The 18,541-nt window shown below is 38.2% G+C and overlaps 1 protein-coding gene across 1 annotated transcript in view; it reads left to right on the top strand.

Annotated features, from left to right (window-relative positions):
- CNBD1 (cyclic nucleotide binding domain containing 1) overlaps nucleotides 1–18,541 on the top strand; it is a 493,800-nt gene that overhangs the window by 60,741 nt on the left and 414,518 nt on the right. The window contains exon 5 of the mRNA XM_068983440.1: nucleotides 14,996–15,154. Within this exon, the coding sequence (XP_068839541.1) occupies nucleotides 14,996–15,154 (159 nt within the window). The remainder of the gene's footprint in view (nucleotides 1–14,995; nucleotides 15,155–18,541) is intronic.

Raw genomic sequence — 18,541 nt, 5'->3', positions numbered from 1 at the left:
GCTAAGCAGTGAAGTAAGACAGTCATGTGCAAGGAGAACAGAAGAAATGCTTTATATAACCATGAAAATGACTTGGAGCAAAGCTGCACTAATGAAAATAAATGGAACACATGGCAGAGACATAGGGAAACATTTCTACATGAGCAAAAAATGTGAGCGCAGGACGAGAATGAGACAAAGGGCTGTTTGGAACTGTGACCATTATCTAAACTCTTTTGTTTTTTGGTGGATCATCTAGAGAGAAGGTAAACTTTCGGTATATTCACAGACATGGGAAGTCAAATAGACACATTAAAAAAAAAAAAGCACACTAAATTTTGATCCAGAAGACTTGGATTTGCATTGTTGTTCTACCCAATAGCAAAAATGTGTCTTTGGAATTGTCTTTGAACATTAACTGCACTCCAGATTTTTTTACTCAGAAAAAGAGGTTAATGTTATTCTACTCAAAGTTATGCATTGAAAGAGTGTTTTAATTTAATAGTTCATTACTGAGCTTCACTAGTGACTCATATGATAAAGAATCTGCCTGCAGTGTGAGAGACTGGGGCTTGACCCCTGGGTTGAGAAGATCCTTTGGAGAAGGAAATGGCTACCCATACAGTATTCTTTATTGGGAGAATTCCATGGACAGAGGATTCTGACAGGCTACAACCCATGGGATCACTGATTATTACTGTGGACTACAGATTTAAACAATAATCACCTCCACAACAAATTAATAAAAATTCACAGCATTGCTTGCTTCAAAAATTTTTAAATAACAAGAAATATATAGACTTTAATCAATGAATTTTTACATTAACTTATATCCAAGGAAAAAGAAGTTTAAGATAATAATAGTAACAGAAGAAACAAAAGACATCCACAGAACTGTAGAAATCTATATTAAAGATACATTTATAAAAAACATAATTTTTTAGGAGAATGGGAATTTAAATATTTGTAAGGATTCCTGGATCCCTGTTAATATCTTGTCTTTATAAAAATTCCTATTTGATGTTACAGATACTTTAGGGGGACATATGTAATAAAGATAATATTTTGTATTATATTTTGATATTAATATATTCTCTTAATAATATGACTTCTGCACTCCATGCATCATCATGGTTTCAGAGAAAAGAGAAGGGTAAATACTGCATTGAGAAGGAGAAAGTTATAAAATGGAGGCATATGAGGAAAAGTAGTGATATAGAAACAGAGGAGGTTAGCTAAGCTTGAAAAGTGTTGATCTTCATTCACTCCCATTGGAGTACAAAATGAAGCTGGGCAAAGGCTAACAGCTTTGCAAGAGAATGCACTGGTTAGAGCAAACACACTCTTCCAACAACACAAGAGAAGACTCTACACATGGACATCACCAGATGGTCCATACCGAATCAGATTGATTATATTCTTTGCAGCTGAAAATGGAGAAGCTCTATACAGTTAGCAAAAACAAGACCAGGAGCTGACTGTGGCTCAGACCATGAACTTCTTATTGCCAAATTCAGACTTAAATTAAAAAGTAGGGAAAACCACTAGACCATTCAGGTATAGCTAAATCAAATCCCTTATGATTACACAGTATAAGTGAGAAATAAACTTACGGGACTAGATCTGATAGAGTGCCTGATCAACTATGGATGGAGGTTCATGACATTGAACAGGAGGTGGTGATCAAACTATCCTCAAGGGAAAAAAAATGCAACAAGGCAAAATGGTTGTCTGAGGATGCCTTAGAAATAACTGAGAAAAGAGAGGCAAAAGGCAAAGGAGGAAAGGAAAGATATACCATCTGAATGCAGAGTTTCAAAGGATAGCAAGGAAAGGTAAGAAGACCTTCCTAGGTGATCAATGAAAGAAATAAAGGAAAAATAAGAATAGAATGGGAAAGACTAGAGATCTCTTCAAGAAAATTGTAGATACCAAGGGAACATTTCATGCGGAGATGGACACAATAAAGGACAGAACTGGTATGGACCTAACAGAAGCAGAAGATGTTCAAAGAGACGGGAAGAATACACAGGAGAACTATACAAAAAAGATCTTCATGACCCAGGTAACCATGATGGTGTGATCACCCACCTAGAGCCAGACATCCTGGAGTTGAAAGTCAAGTGGGCCTTAGAGGGAATCACTACAAACAAAACTAGTGGAGGTGATGGAATTCCAGTTGAGCTATTTCAAATCCTAAAAGATGATGCTGTGAAAGTGCTGCAGTCAATGTGCCAGCAAATTTGGAAAACTCAGCCACGGCCACAGGACTGGAAAAGGTCAGTTTTCATTCCAGTCCCTAAGAAAGGCCATGCCAAAGAATGCTCAAACTACTGCACAGTTGCACTCATCTCACACGCTAGCAAAGTAATGCTCAAATTTCTCCAAGTTAAGCTTCAACAGTACATGAACCAAGAACTTCCAGATGTTCAAGCTGAATTTAGAAAAGGCAGAGGAATTAGAGATCACGTTGCTAACATCCGTTGGATCATAAAAAAGGAAGAGAATTCCAGAAAAACTTCTATTTCTGTTTCACTGACTATATTAAAGCTGTCTGTGGAAAATTCTTCAAGAGATGGGAATACCAAACCACATTACCTGTCTCCTGAGAAACTTTTATGCAGGTCAAGAAGTAACAGAATCAGACATGAAACAACAGACTGGCTCCAAATTGGGAAAAGAGTAGGTCAAGGCTGTATATTGTTACCTGCTTATTAAACTTATATGCAGAGTACATCATGTGAAAAGCTAGGTGGATGAATCATAAGCTGGAATCAAGTTTACCAGAAGAAATATCAACAACCTCAGATAAACAGGTGATACTGCTTTAATGGCAGAAAGTGAAGAGGAACTAAAGAGCCTCTTGATGAAGGTGAAAGAGAAGAGTAAAAAATCTGGCTTAAGACTCAACATTCAAAAAACTAACATCATGTCATCCAGTCTCACTCAGTTCAGTTCAGTTGTTCAGTCATGTCCGATTGTTTGCAATGCAATGAACTGCAGCACACCAGGCCTCTCTGTCAATAACCAACTCGCGGAGTTTTTTGAGTCATGTCCATTGAGACAGTGATGCCATCCAACCATCTTATCCTCTGTCGTCCCCTTCTCCTCCTGCCCTCAATCTTTCCCAGAATCAGGGTCTTTTCAGATGAGTCAGTTCTTCGCATCAGGTGGCCAAAGGATTGGAGTTTCAGCCTTAGCATCAGTCTGTCCAGTGAATATTTGGGACTGATTTCCTTTAGGATGAACTGGTTGGATCTCCTTGCAGTCCAAGGGACTCTCAAGAGTCTTCTCCAACACCACAGTTCAAAAGCTTCAATATATATACATATATGTATATATATAAATAAATAGTCTTCTTTGTATATTGTAGAGTTTAGATAAAATTCAATCCCACTAATCTACTTAGGTATTAAAATACAAAAACTGCATCCATAGAAAGAGCCAGAGGAAAATGTCCTTTAACAATGCGAAGGGGTTCCTGTCCGTATGAAATATGTTATTCTAAACGTTCACATCTCAGGATGCCTGTTAAGGCACAATTAACATGGATACTGGCATAACTTTTCTTTAGTATAAGAGCAATTGGAAATCTAATTAGGACATTGTAAGAAGGAAATTTCAGAGTAATGATAGCAAAAAGTAACCTCATGTGAATAGATGTCTACATCATGTATCATCAGGAATGCAAATTGAAGCAATAGTAAGACACCACTATAAACTTATTAGAAGATCCAAAATCCAGAACGCTGACAATGCCAAGTATCAGCAAGATTGTGGAGCAACAAGGACTCTCATTTATTACTGGTGAAAATGCAAACTGGTACTGGCAGTTTGGTGGTTTCCTACAAAACTCAGCCCACGGTTACCACAAAATTCAACAATAACACTTCTTGTCATTTACCCAAAGAAGTTGAACTATATGACACACAGAAGGTGGCACATAAATACTTATAGCAACTTTATTCATAATTGCCAAAACCTGGATGCAATCAAGATGTCCTTCAGTAGGTGAATGACTAAACGAACTGTGCTACATCAGATAATGAAATATTATCTAGTGTTAAAAGAGAGCCACAGAGCCATGAAAAGACATGGAAGAAACTTAATTACATGTTACCAAGTGAAAGAAACTAAAAGCCATGAAATTAAAAGACGCTTACTCCTTGGAAGGAAAGTTATGACCAACCTAGATAGCATATTCAAAAGCAGAGACATTGCTTTGCCGACTAAGGTCTGTCTAGTCAAGGCTATGGTTTTTCCAGTGGTCATGTATGGATGTGAGAGTTGGACTGTGAAGAAGGCTGAGCGCCGAAGAATTGATGCTTCTGAACTGTGGTGTTGGGGAAAACTCTTGAGGGTCCCTTGGACTGCAAGGAGATCCAACCAGTCCATCCTAAAGGAGATCAGCCCTGGGATTTCTTTGGAAGGACTGATGCTAAAGTTGAGACTCCAGTACTTTGGCCACCTCATGTGAAGAGCTGACTCATTGGAAAAGACTCTGTTGCTGGGAGGGATTGGGGGCAGTAGGAGAAGGGGACGACAGAGGATGAGATGGCTGGATGGCATCACTGACTCGATGGACGTGAGTCTGAGTGAACTCCAGGAGTTGGTGATGGACAGGGAGGCCTGGCGTGCTGGGATTCATGGGGTCGCAAAGAGTCGGACACGACTGAGTGACTGAACTGAACTGAAGTGAAAGAAGGCAATATGAAAAGGACATGTTGTATAATTCCAACTGTATGATATTCTAGAAAATGAAAAACTAGGGAGATGGTAAAAAGAGTAGCAGTTGCCAGGGTTAGGGGGAAGGGAGGGATGAATAGATGGAATCAGACGATTTCAATGAAAATATTCTATATGATACTATAATGGTGGTTATATATAATTATATGCTTATCCAGCCCATAGAGTTGAGGGTAAACACCAAGTGTGAGCCCTAATGTAAGCTATAGGTTTTGGCTAATGGTGATTCAATGTAGGTTCAGCAATTGTAAGAAATGTACTAGACTTGCAGAGGATGTTGATAATATGGAAAGCTGTGCATGTGTGTCAGGTGGGGTATATATGGGAAATCTCTGTACTTTCTGCTCATTTTGTATAAACAAATAAATACAAATACATATAGGAGTTATTTATTTTGTGATCCAAAAAGATGTATGGTGGAGGATTGCAGAATAAACTCTCCTTCATGGTCATTTATTGTTAAGCATTTACAGAGGTAGCATTACTTGAGAGTCAAAGACAGAAAGTTGGCATTGCTTTCAAAGCAACTTTCAATAAATTCCAAATCAGTGCTTCTCAGCTTTTCATATGTGCATTAATCTCCAGGGTATTGTGAGTAGTTGTTTTTTAAAATGCAGATTTTGATTCAGAAGGTCTAAGGTGGGGTAGAAAGAGTGTTTCTAATAAGCTGGCAGCTGCTGTCGCTCCCGGTCCATGAACCACAATTGAACTATTCAATTTTTTTTCTTTAAGAAAAGGAAAAGAAAAATACAGAATTGCAACTTTTTAATGGAAAAGTTTGATCCCCCTTTTAAACAATTCATTCATTCATTTATGGGCTTATTTCAGTTCGTTTAACAGCATTGCTGTGCATGCTCTTTGGCCATAATGCAGTTGTTTTATTAAATTTATAGCAAATATCATGTTGCAGTTAATATGCAGAGTGTGACATTTTGGAGTTTCTTTGGTAGATTTTTACTCAGTACATTTTAGTGAAATGTGGCAAGTATCTGTTATCTTTAAAATTTCAATTCTAATTAAGTATAGGATCAGATAAGGAAAAAACATAAGTAAACCGCTATGTTCAGAAGGAGATTCCAAGTTTATAATGTATAACAGATTATGACAGATTTGTAATCATAAATTGCAATATTTTGCAATATCATTTTCTCTCAGCTTGTGTTATGTAACACACAATTGAATGACTTAAGTTGGGAAGAGCGAAAAGATTTTGGGAGTCTGCAAATGGTGTTCTCCCATCCCACCAGCCCCAGGACTCCACCAAGAGTCCTCTCCAAGTTCCAAAGGCAGCCTGGCCAGAAGCGTCTTTTGGGATCCTCCTCATGGGCTCAGAAGTCTGTATGCTCACTCAGTTGGTCAAATTACCAATCACTCCAAAAGCTTTCAACATGTGTTTTGTGCAAACACCGATGCTTTAATTTGGACTTTAGATTCTGAAGAGATTAGGTTATCCCCGCTGCTTGAGTTAAAGCTCAGAATTTCACTTCTGGATCTAAAAGCAGTAGTAACAAGTGGCTATGATCTGATTAGAATGATGTGGAACTTTGTAATTTGTATATTTTCTCAAACATTTTAAAACAACAATTTGGTATAGTACATAAGCTACCTAGATGGATTATAAATTCTTTCTAAAAGTGTAAGTTCAGAAAGTGTTGGAAAATAGGAATATTTGGAGATAAAGCAACTGAAAACCTAGGCAAATGAATTCTAATAGATTGATTTTAAAAAATCTCTGCAAAATTGATTTTTTTGTTTGTGATTTGCTTCTGAAAATCACAGATCTGTTTTGAGAAAATCTGTTTTGTTCTCTAGCATTGTCAAAATTACCCTTGGAGAACAGCTACATCTAAGTAGTGTTTATTTCATGCTAGCTTGAATCTAGCCTCAAGACATTTAACTGTTTGGAAAATATGTATTTAACATTAGAACTAATAAAACTACTCTTGTTATGGTTGTAAAACCCATATTTTCATTGAAGTTTTGAGATCTATTGAATGAGATGCTCCTCGTATTTTTAAAAGTCAGAATTGGAACACTTCTGCTTTACTGAATGTGCATGCTAAGTCGTGTCAGTCATGTCCGACCCTGCCACCCCATGGACCATAGCCTGCCAAGCTTTTCTATCCATGGGATTCTCCAGGCAGGAATACTGGAGTGGATTGCCATGCCCTCCTCCAGGGGATCTTCCTGACCCAGGGATCAAACCCAAGTCTCTCATGTCTCCTGCATTGGCAGGCAGGTTCTTCACCACTAGCATGGCTCTATTGGTAAAGAACCCACCTGTTTCACACTCTCCGGAAAGAAACCTTATGATACCTCAGGAGGTTTGTTTATTTAGTCTTATTCACTTAATATATACCAAGCAGTGAGCATGCGCTGAATCAGTCGGGCAGGGTCTCTGTACTTAGAAGGTGCATGTTGGCGTCACTGAGAGGCCCTGAGTAAGAAGGATGAAAGAAATGAAGTGAGTGTCAGAGATGATTACAAGTTTGGGAGCTGCTTGCCCTGAAAGAGCTTATGCTAGCCACAGATGGGGTCCTGGAAATCAAGGCAAGCATCCCTGAGGGAAGGCAAGTTTAAATTCAAAGACGACTTAACGGTTGGCTACAAGAAAGGAGAGAATCTCTGAGGCAGAGAGGCCTGAGTGTGATGTTCTTCACACTGCTGATTATCCAAGCACTCAGGATGCTCTCCCCACTGACACTCTGCTTGCCCTGTTTAGCAGCTGGGAACAGAAACGTAAAAATGGTATTTCTTCAAAACGGCCCATGTTCTCCGCCACAGATTCCAAGAGGAAAATGGTGGGTGGGAGGGATGCGAGAGGAAAAAGGAAGAAAATAAAAGGGGAAGGGAAAGAGAGAGGAAGCAAAGAAAGGAGGAAGGAAAGAGGGAGAAAGGGAAGGGAGAAATGCAGGGGAGGAACGAAGGGCCATCTCGCCAGCTCGGGAGCAGTACTGTGACCTTTCAGAGAGTTCTATGAAGGCAAGAGAGGGAACTTTATAGAAACCTAACTGGTCACTTTAGCCATGCTCTGGGGTCATCCTTTGTGTCATCCTGATGTCATCCAGATTAAAGCCTTTAATATGACATAAGCGAAATTCTGTATGGGTTGGGGCGTTATTGTAGCAAAGTGATGGTGATTTGTAAAAATCGTTTATGTGTGCAGGATTTCCCTGTGTTAAAGTGGACTGATACAGGAGAGTTTCAAGTCTGAGTCTAAAAACAAGCGTCATTTATGTTTACGACCCCCACTGAGAAGTGATAGATTTTGCTGAAAGGGAGGACCTTTGGTTATGCTTCTTTCTTGATGATTTTGGTTGGAAGTATCTGAGAATAGGTGCTAAGAACGGAATTGCTTGGCCTCATAAAGGTATTCTAATTTGGAGCTGTGGAGCAAGTCTGGAGTGGGGAAAGGCAGACAAAAATGGGGTGAAAAAGAAGCAGGAGTAGCCAGGAAATAAGTGAGGGGAGATGTGTACTGAGTGAGGAAAACCCCCTGATCCTGGGCAGGGAGGTGAGGGCATTTAGGAAAAGAGAGGTCGGTTAGTGGATTTCAAGTACCCTGTTTCATATGTGGTCAGGATCAGTTCAGTCACTCAGCCGTGTCTGATTCTTGGCAACCCCATGGACTGCAGCACGCCAGGCCTCCCTGTCCATCACAAACTCCCGGAATTTATTCAAACTCATGTCCATTGAGTCGGTGATGCCAACCAACTATCTCATCCTCTGTCGTCCCCTTCTCCTCTTGTCTTCAGTCTTTCCCAGCATCAGGGTCTTTTCCAATGAGTCAGTTCCTCACATCAGGTGGCCAAAGTCATATGTGATACAAACATCTAAGATAACCCCAGCATTTGATGAACTCTGCCGTACTTACAAATGCTCTGAATACTTGGTTTAGTTTAGTTTAGGTATGTTGAGGAAATACAGAAAAAGTTGGTTTTACCTCTGGATAAACAAGGCATGCAATAAGGAGAATATTTAAGGAAGAAGCGCAGTGGCACAGGTGACATCAGGATGTAAGTATAATCTCCTGGGAGATTGCTGGAAATTTAGAAAGAGCTTTCTACATGCATGAATTTCCACGGGAACTTATTTTAAAAAGATAGCATATGATATTCCTTAGATGCAAAATTTAAAATAAAATGATGCATACAGGGTCATCGTTAGCATCTTTGTAATTAACCTCCAATTAAAATAAATAAATTTATATTAAAAAAAGAAAATGATGCAAATGAAATTATTTACAAAACAGAAATGTATTCACAGACTTAGACAATATACTTATGGTTAGGGGAAAAGAGTGGAAGGAAGGGATAGTTAATTTCAGGTTCACATATACACACTGCTATATTTAAAACGGATAACCAACAAGGACCTGTATATAGCACAGTAACTCTGCTCAGTGGTATGTGACAGGCAGCCTGAATGGAAGGGGTGTTTTTGGGGAGAATGGATATATGTAAATGTAAGTCTGATCTCTCTGTTGTGCACCTGAGACTATTGCAACCTTGATAATTGCTTATCACCAATAAAAAACAAAAAGTTTTTTAAAAAAGAAGTAGTGAACAATGTGAAATTATGAGTTCAGCTGAAGAAGTAATGTGAGTGGTGATGTCTTATTATTCCTGTTCATCAAAGATCATATGTAACTAAGAAAAAAAGTCACCTTTGAGTTAAAGGGAGTCAGTCCTAAGGTTCAAAAAGATATGGTTGAAATTTTGGACTTTCTTCCCTATTGTATAATATTGGTGGCAGGAAATTTTGCTCCCTGTCTCCAAACTGATCCTTCCATTTCCCTAAATTAGGGGTTCCACTCATTACTTAGATTAACCCTATGGGGTTAAGATTTACTCGAAGAGATTAGTATAAAATAAAAAGAGAAATTCTGAAAATTCACAAGCCACATTTTCTTTGCATTTGATTCTTCAAAAATTTAAAATTAGGTTCAGCTTGTGTGACACTGTACCTGAATAACTGGAATGGTGTTTATCATTATTTCTTAAGAGTAAGTAATAATCGTTAATTCCTATACAGATGTCAAGTAGAGAGCATTAAGTACTGACATAAGACTGTCCATAAAATGTGGAAATGAGAATGGAAAAAGAAACTAAATGGAAGCCACTGAGGGGAATGTGTGAGAGCTTGACAAATAGCTGATTTTAGAATGCTGAGCGAAAGCAAAGATCAGTTAAAATTAGATAATGTAGATTTGTAATCACCCAAGTGTGTGACCAATTCAGCAATGTTCTTTGGGCGGAAAAAGTAGGGTGATTAAATTGGAAATATGGAAATGATTCATACCTGGGAGCTAAGATAATGAACACAAAGAACTCTACTTGGGCTAGAGAGTCAAGAAATGTTTGCTGAATTGAATCATGACTGGAGGGAATTTAGGTTGCACGTAAAGATAGCACACAATATTTGATTAGTATTTTCTAAATATATATTAATATATTGCTATATTAAAAATTATCTTAGATATCCCAACTTTTTAATTTGTTGCCTATTAATATTTGCAATTAACCCTTCAGAGATAAATCTGTTATAATCTTCTCTAAATAACTTTCTTGTATGTCTGTATAGTTTGTCATATAATCTGGAAAATGTATTGCTGCCTTATTCTGTAGAATACATGTAAGTCCAATGTTCATTTTTAAATGTGGATTTTCTATTGCTCCTTGGAAATGAAAGAGAAGACATTGAGTCTGTCAAGGACATTAATTTAATAGAAACCAGGGAAATATTGCTTACCTCTGTCTAATCTTAAAATATTCTTTCTTATATTATAAGAGGTGACAGGATTCCAATGTTGACTGTCAAAAGTTTATAATGGAACTTGTCTTCAACTCTCCTCAATTTTAACTTTGGATATATTGGCAATGTGTGGGACAAAGTCAGCACTCTTGCTCAGCACAAAACAAAGTCTGCAACTCACCAACTTTCATCCTGGGGCTGGAGACTTACCCTCTGCTATTTCCCTGTTTTGACGTTAGTGATAATTAAGCTAACATCAACAGATAGAGTAAACTTAGTTTCCTGAAATGACTGAACTTAATTTTTATTGTTATAAGTCAGGATGATTTCAGTTTCCTTAAAAAATGACTGAAGAATCCCAGCAAATATAGAAAAGGACATATATTTTTCTGGCTTTAACTACTACTTAGTAAAATTCCGGAGAAGGCAATGGCAACCCACTCCAGTACTTTTGCCTGAAAAATCCCGTGGACGGAGGAGCCTGGTGGGCTGCAGTCCATGGGGTCCTAAGAGTCGGACAAGACTGAACGACTTCACTTTCACTTTTTACTCTCATGCATTGGAGAAGGAAATGGTCACCCACTCCAGTGTTTTTGCCTGGAGAATCCCAGGGACAGGGGAGCCTGGTGGGCTGCCGTCTGTGGGGTCACACAGAGTTGGACACGACTGAAGCAACTTAGCAGCAGCAGCAAAATTTGTATGGATTTACAAAAAAGTGATGGAGAAGGTTAAAGAAGGATTTTGAGGAATGAGAAAATGTTTATAAGAGGGCTAATGTAAGAACATATGGAAAATAAAGTTCTGTGATGGCCTCTAGACTAGTCAGATCTGGGTTTGAACTTCAGTTTGGTGATTATGGTGCCTTAAGAAGATTACCTTAAACTCTGAATCTTAGGCTCTTTATCTAAAAATGGAGACAAGAATGTACACACAAGAGTGATATTGGAGGATCAGATGAGATAATGTATGCTAATTTGACTTTATTTTGCTTAGTGGTGCTAATAAGTGCTAATCTTAGTGCTAATCTCTACACCTGAGTTCACTGAGGAAAAGAGAAAAATAATTTTTCTATGCAACCACAATGACCAACAAATAGAACAACATTTTATTTTAAAAAATCCTAAACACTTTAGATACAGAACTATTATTACCTATATACAAGGAACATAATAAACATATACATAATTTGTAACAACATATTACATATCTTGGAACAATCTTATCAGGCAACAAGTAGGACTTATATGAAAGAAAAAAGAATATTTGGAGGCCTTAGACTAACACAGGGCTTCCCTGATAGCTCAGTTGGTAAAGAATCTGCCTGCAATGCAGGAGATCCTGGTTCAATTCCTGGGTCAGGAAGATCTGCTGGAGAAGAGATAGGCTATCCATTCCAGTATTCTTGGGCTTCCCTGGTGGTTCAGCTGGTAAAGAATCTGTCTGAAAATAAAGAGACCTGGGTTCCATCCCTGGGTCAGGAAGATCCCCTGGAGAAGGGAAAGGCTACCCACTCCAGTATTCTGGCCTGGAGAATCCCATGGGCTGTATAGTCAATGGGGTCACAGAGAGTTTGACAAGACTGAGTGGCTTTCATGAACACTTCCAGTCTACCACAAAGGGCTCAGTTATCAAATCAGACTCAAAAGAATCAGAGATTTACCCAGTGTAAAACTTCACTAAAAATTTAAAGATACATGTATTTGTGAAAGACAGAAACACAGAGAAGTGTGAGATTATAACAGCTCCCCAGAAAAGATGTGATTGATGTCTACAACTCATACTTTAGTTTGTCTTGGCAATTTGCACAAGTTAACCACTCATAAACAGATTTTGAATTTTGTATGACTGAACATTTTAGGCTATATATAATATTGAATTGTTGCTAGTTTTGCTACATAAATATAATGATGAGGATTATTTTCTATTGTTGACTAAAAAGATGCACAGTGTGAGAGTTGCAAGTTAATTTTATTTGGGGCAAAATGAGGACTTCAGTCTGGGAGACAGCACCTCTGCTAGCTCTGAGAGACTGCTCCAAAGAGGTTGTAGGGGGAGGTTGATATATAAGATTTTGGTGAAAGGGGAGTTCAGTGCAATCAAAAGATTTTCTGCTAGTCATGAGGAGCTGATGTCACCATGAAGGGATTTAATATTTTTCTAGATATGAAGAGACACAAGGATAGGGGTCATTAAATCAGTTCCTGAAAATATCCAACTACCTGAAGACCCATCCCAGAAGTTTCCCTGGATTGCAGAACTCCTCACTGTCCACCCCGAATTCCCCTCAGAGGGTGATGAAGGTTGGAATTTGTGGCAGCACAGGGCTTAATCACCACAGAGGCAGATGGCAAATGCCCCTGTTGTCGTTCACCTGCTGGCAAATGTTCTTGGCAAGTGCTAGTCTGTAGTTGACACTACCATTTCCCAGAGAGCAAGACATAACTTAGTCCCTCAGTCAGTCATTGTACGTGACCATCTATTTGTCCCTGTTGCTTTTGGTGGTTTGCTATCTGCTGGTTTTCTTCTGGGCTTCCATCATGGCTCAGCTGGTAATGAACTTGCCTGCAACTTCAGGAGACAGAAGAGACTCTGGTTCAATCCCTGGGTCAGGATGACCCCCTGGAGAAGGAAATGGCAACCCACTCCAGTATCCTTTCCTGGAAAATCCCACAGACAGAGGAGCCCTAGGGGGCTACCGTCCATGAGATTGCAGCGTCAGACACGGCTGAGTGTAAACACAAGCATGCAAGCTGGTAGCAGGTATAACTTCCAGGTTGGCTTCAAATGGCTTAAATATCATTGAGGACTATTCTGAATCCTTTGGCTGCCACTTCCCTGGTGGCGTAGGCGTTAAGGAGTCTGCCTACAATGCAGGAGACCCAGGTTCGATCCCTGGGAAGATCCCCTGGAGAAGGAAATGGCAACACATTCCAGTATTCTTGCCGGAAAATTCCCATGGATGGAAGAGCCTGGCAGACTGTAGTCCTTGGGGCCACAAAGAAATGGACAGGACGGAGAGACTTCACTTTCTTTGGCTGGCTTGAGATTTTCAGTGTAAAGGCAGGAATTTCAGGAAACCCTTGCCTTGGGCAAATATGATGAACTTGCGCCAGAAGAATACTGGGTCAATGGGGACTCACTTTCTAAATTTCCCCTTCAGAGTTCAGTCCACAGACCACTCTTCTTTAGAACATAAGAACTTTATTCCATTGGCATTTGAAAATCAGAGCTGGGGGAAGGAAAGCCGTCAGTTGTTTTATGTATGAATCTCCAACATTGCTGAGCTTTACTGTACTTACTATTTATAGATGTAACTAGGGATAGAGTATTAAATAGAGTTCTAGGCTTCTGTGGATAGGATGAATGAGGTTCTGTGAAAATGGTAGAAGGGGAAATAAATTTTGACTCTCAGTTTTATCTTTGTAAATTATGGTGCAGTATCTTTCTGTATCTGTCAGACAAGTAAGTTTTGCTATTAAGCATTAATGTTCTGTGAACTGTGGATCGCAAAAAGCTCTTTCCAGCTCTACTGGAAAGTGGATATGAGTGATTAGACAAATTATGCAAACTCTTTAAGCTGAAATTTCCTTGTCCCATAAATGGGGGATAATATTTATTTAACTTAGTTAATGTTAATGATAACTATGTATATCATGTTTAATAGAGTAGCCAGTACCTTTAAAAAGACTCAAATATAAGTTAGATGTTAATGTGATGATTGTTATTGTTATTCTACATGATGCTTATTTTATATTTAACTCTAAAAAAGTCTCATGTTTATAAGTAGAGGTGACTAATCTGTGATCATTTGGATCTTTATCTTCTCCTGCTCTATTTTTTTTTCTTAAGGATGACAATGTTTGTTAGATTGGTTTTCCTTAGGCTTTTTAGTTACCTCTTAATTGGAAGGCTACAGTCCATGGGGTTGCAAAGAGTCAGACACGACTGAGCGACTTCACCTTCATCTTCATTGGAAAGCTTGGAGCTGGAAGGATAAATGGGAAAACGGTCATTCATTCACACATCTCTTGGGGACTTAAAAGTATATCATCCAGTAACACACGAATAAGTTATGGTGGCTGCTTCCAAGATGTGCATAATTTACAAGTTGGAAACAGAAGTTTTTTAAAAAGTACTTTTATCATTGGTGAAAAAATAGTTGCTGGAAAACAACCATGCGAAAATAAAGAAAGTGTGGTAACCATTGTCTTAAAATATTTTCCTAAGTATATGTACCTAATTTATTATGGAAGATGTTTTAATCACTTGGGACAGTCATAACATCTATAATCAAATTCTAGAAAATATTTTATATATGGTGATTTTGAGTGATAATTTTGAGACTTAGAGTGATGTGTTTAATTGCGTTACTAATGACCAGAGAAAAACAGACACGAGAAGGAATATATTATTAAAATGCAATATTATCTTGGAACAGAGCATTTGTACTCTTGACAATAATGTGTTCACATCAGTAACTTTATATACAACAAAAATATTATGTTTCCTTGTTTAGAATACCTGCTGAAGACACAGAAGAAAGTAAACCTCCGCAACCTGATGATTCTCACAACATAGCTATCCATGTTAAGAAAGCACGCAGTGGGCACACGTTATACGGACCAAAAAAGTATGAAGAGACGGTAGTGCAATTCATGGCTATTTTAAAGAAACTGTAAGTATTTTAAATATGTTACTTATGGTAGTTGAATAATTCTTTTGAATAGCTTTTAAAAAATCATTATTTATTCCTATTCAACATGGATAGTCTATTGGATAGGAACAAATCACTACTCTTTCCTCCATCTCCTAAAACCCAGGGAGAGGTGATTGAGGGTCCCCTTGGGGTGTATTAGTCATATTTGCTAACATCATAAATCTTATCATGACTCCATTAATCACATTGCAATGGGTCTAAATGCTTTATGTAATTCAAACAAAAATAATGCAACTGAAACCTGTTTAATTGATGGATATGTTGTATCTATAGCCCTCCATTTATCTTTAGCTGAACCATGAGCAGATCCATGGACTACTTGAGTAATGCCATTTAATACGTTTTTAAAAATAACTACCTTATACTCTAAAATTTTTTACTTTGTCATTATACTTGAAATTTTAACAAATTGATTTTGAGTAAGAGTAGCCGCTTTTTAAAGAAATGCAAATATGCCTGACAAGATTAAGAATACTAGTTATTGATAACAGAGCACTTTGGCTTAATCATATTATGATGTCTTAACTTATACTTAAATTCAGCAGCTCTGAGTAAACAATGTTAGATGGGAGGAAGGAAAAAAGAGGTTGAAACATTAAAATCATTGGAAAGGTCATATATGGGGGATGTCACCAGAAAGGAAGGGTGTAAATAAGTAGAGGACACTGTAATTGTGAAGTGTGTACAGAGAACAGACAATGGGAGGGAGAGGTGAGAGAGAAAAGAGAATTACAAATCTTTCTGTTAAGTTTTGTATTTTGAGGCATATCAGGTTAAATACAACCTTACACGTGTTAGTTAGATTTTGGGTTGTAAGCAACAGAAACTGGCTGGTTAATTAAAACAAACAAACAAGAAGGAATGGGGGAAGGGGAAACTTGTGGAGAAATATTGGATAGCTCCCAAAATAGAGAAAGAAGTATTTGACTCTTCTGGGTGTATAACATTGGACTCAGTCAGCTACAACTATTTTTGATTGGGGGTTATTAGGCTCATACCTTAGTTTCAGAGAGAAGGAGTCAGATTGTTGATTGTTGCAGTTTGCTTTCATATTCATATCTTGGATAAAGGCTGATGGGGATCACACACTTTAATTTACAGTTGTACTGAATTTACATTCAATTGGTAAGAGATAGGATTTCAAAAGAGAAAATATCAATGTCTCAGAAAGAGAGGGAAATGGATCATGAATAAACAATATTAAAAGCAATGAATTAAAACATGATGAAATTTTTATAAGTAATTTTGACTGACTGTATTTTTCACTTATTAATGAATTCAGTATGTACTTTTGAATCCCAATAGTTTCTGAAAATATTCGTAATTTTGGGACAGCAGTGGTGAATACAATATTTTTGCCCTCATGGGGAGCTTATATTCTAATGTAAGAGGGATAATACACACACACACACTATATATGTATGTATATGTATATATTATGTTAGTGATAGGTATTAGAAATAGAAACTAATGCTGAATAGGTGTATAGGGGATGATGGGAATGATTAGAGAAGTCATATAATTTAATGAAATGAGAGCGCTAGTGAATCAGATGTCTTGGAGAAGTTCATTTCAAGCAGAGGAAACACAAGTGCTGGAGCCAGGGATGACACGTGTTTTGTAAATTGGGGAAAAAAAAAAAAAATCAGCAAGCAGGCCAGTGTTGTGAAAGTACATCGGTAAGGGGAAGAATGGGTAGCAGTGAGTCTTCAGAGTTGGCTGAAGCAGATCATTACTTTGGATCTTGCAGGCTATGGTAAGTTTTCAATCTTGGTGTGACAGGCAAAATGGGAATGACATTGTTTTTATTTATGTGGTAATGTGTCATGTGGGTACCAGGAGGAGATTTGGGATGACCTGTCAGAAGGCTATATGGAATTGGTCTAGGTGTGAGATAACTGTGGTCTGAGTTCTGTTTTTAGGGAGTTCAGTTTGACACGTATCAATAGAACTTAGCATTTAAAAATACATGAGCTGAACAGTTTTCAATTGATATTCCTGGAAGCACATTAGGTTATTAGCTCAACCTGACCCCCAACAAAGATAATGCCGGGCAATTCATCTCCTGCTCTCACATGTTTGTATTTGATGACATTGCCTATAACGCCACCGGCTTTAAAAACAGAATTATGGATTTCTTTGGTAAACATAATTGATTTCTTTATAAATGACTAATTTCTGGAAAACAAGTGATGTGTATATGTAACTGTGGGGGTTGTAGAAAGGATAGGAGAGGAGACAAACTGATAAATGAGCTGTGAAAAGCAGTTCAAGATCCTCTGAGAAAACTTGGCCCAAATGATTTTTCTCCTACTTTCTCCAATTAAAGATGTTTCCTTTGAGGGAAGGAGGCATCTGAAGATCATTATGTTTCAGTGGAGCAGTGATGCAAAGCCGCTTCTCAGGAATGACTCAGAGAAATTGGTCCCTGAAAAGACATGAGGGTTTGTGCTTTTTAGATTTAGGCTGTTTAAAATCCAAATGCAATATGGTTCTTACAGTACTGTTTGCTAGTGAAATGGGGTATAAGAGGAGGAGATGTAATCTCAAAGTATATTTTAGGGTTACATGCTGATGAGAGAAATAAACTTTGTGGGTTATTAATTCTGTTAAAAATGCAAAGTTGGGTTAAAATCTAAGTGGAACTGGAAAGGCCCTCTTCTTTACATTAAAAAAAAAAAGTCTTTATTGCAAAGAGTTGACTCATTGGAAAAGACCCTGATGCTGGGAAGGATTGAGGGCAGGAGGAGAAGGGGATGACAGAGGATGAGATGGATGGGTGGCATCACCGACTCGATGGACATAAGTTTGGGTGGACTCTGGGAGTTGGTGATGGACAGGGAGGCCTGGCGTGCTGCAATTCATGGGGTCACAAAGAGTTGGACACGACTGAGCAACTGAACTGAACAAAACTGACTGGAAGCTAAAAGGGAACATAAGTTAACAAAGAATGATGCAAATGCTAAATGTAGTTTAGATTTCTGACAGAAACAGTTTATAAGAATTGTTTATAAGAATGGAAATTGTAAAAGAGAGCTATTTTTGTTAAAAGAGATGAGTTAGCCAAGGACAGAAATTAAAACCTCCTTGACAGTAGATTGATAGCATAGAAGAGTAAGGCACTTTCTTGGCCCACCAATGACAATGAGAGTTAAATTTAAATTTGGGGTGCACAAATCACAAATGCCTGACTTCAGAGTGAAAAGGAATATGTCTTGACTTGCACTCCACTAGTAATTAGTTGCTTAGTTCCTGCTGCGGCTGCTGCTAAGTTGCTTCAGTCGTGTCTGACTCTGTGCGACCCCATAGATGGCAGCCCACCAGGCTCCCCCGTCCCTGGGATTC

Source organism: Capricornis sumatraensis, chromosome 11 (assembly GCF_032405125.1).
Source record: "Capricornis sumatraensis isolate serow.1 chromosome 11, serow.2, whole genome shotgun sequence".
In the NCBI taxonomy this organism is placed as follows: Eukaryota; Metazoa; Chordata; class Mammalia; order Artiodactyla; family Bovidae; genus Capricornis; species Capricornis sumatraensis.
Note: the sequence above shows the minus strand (reverse complement) of the source record. Positions and strands in the feature narration are given on the sequence as shown.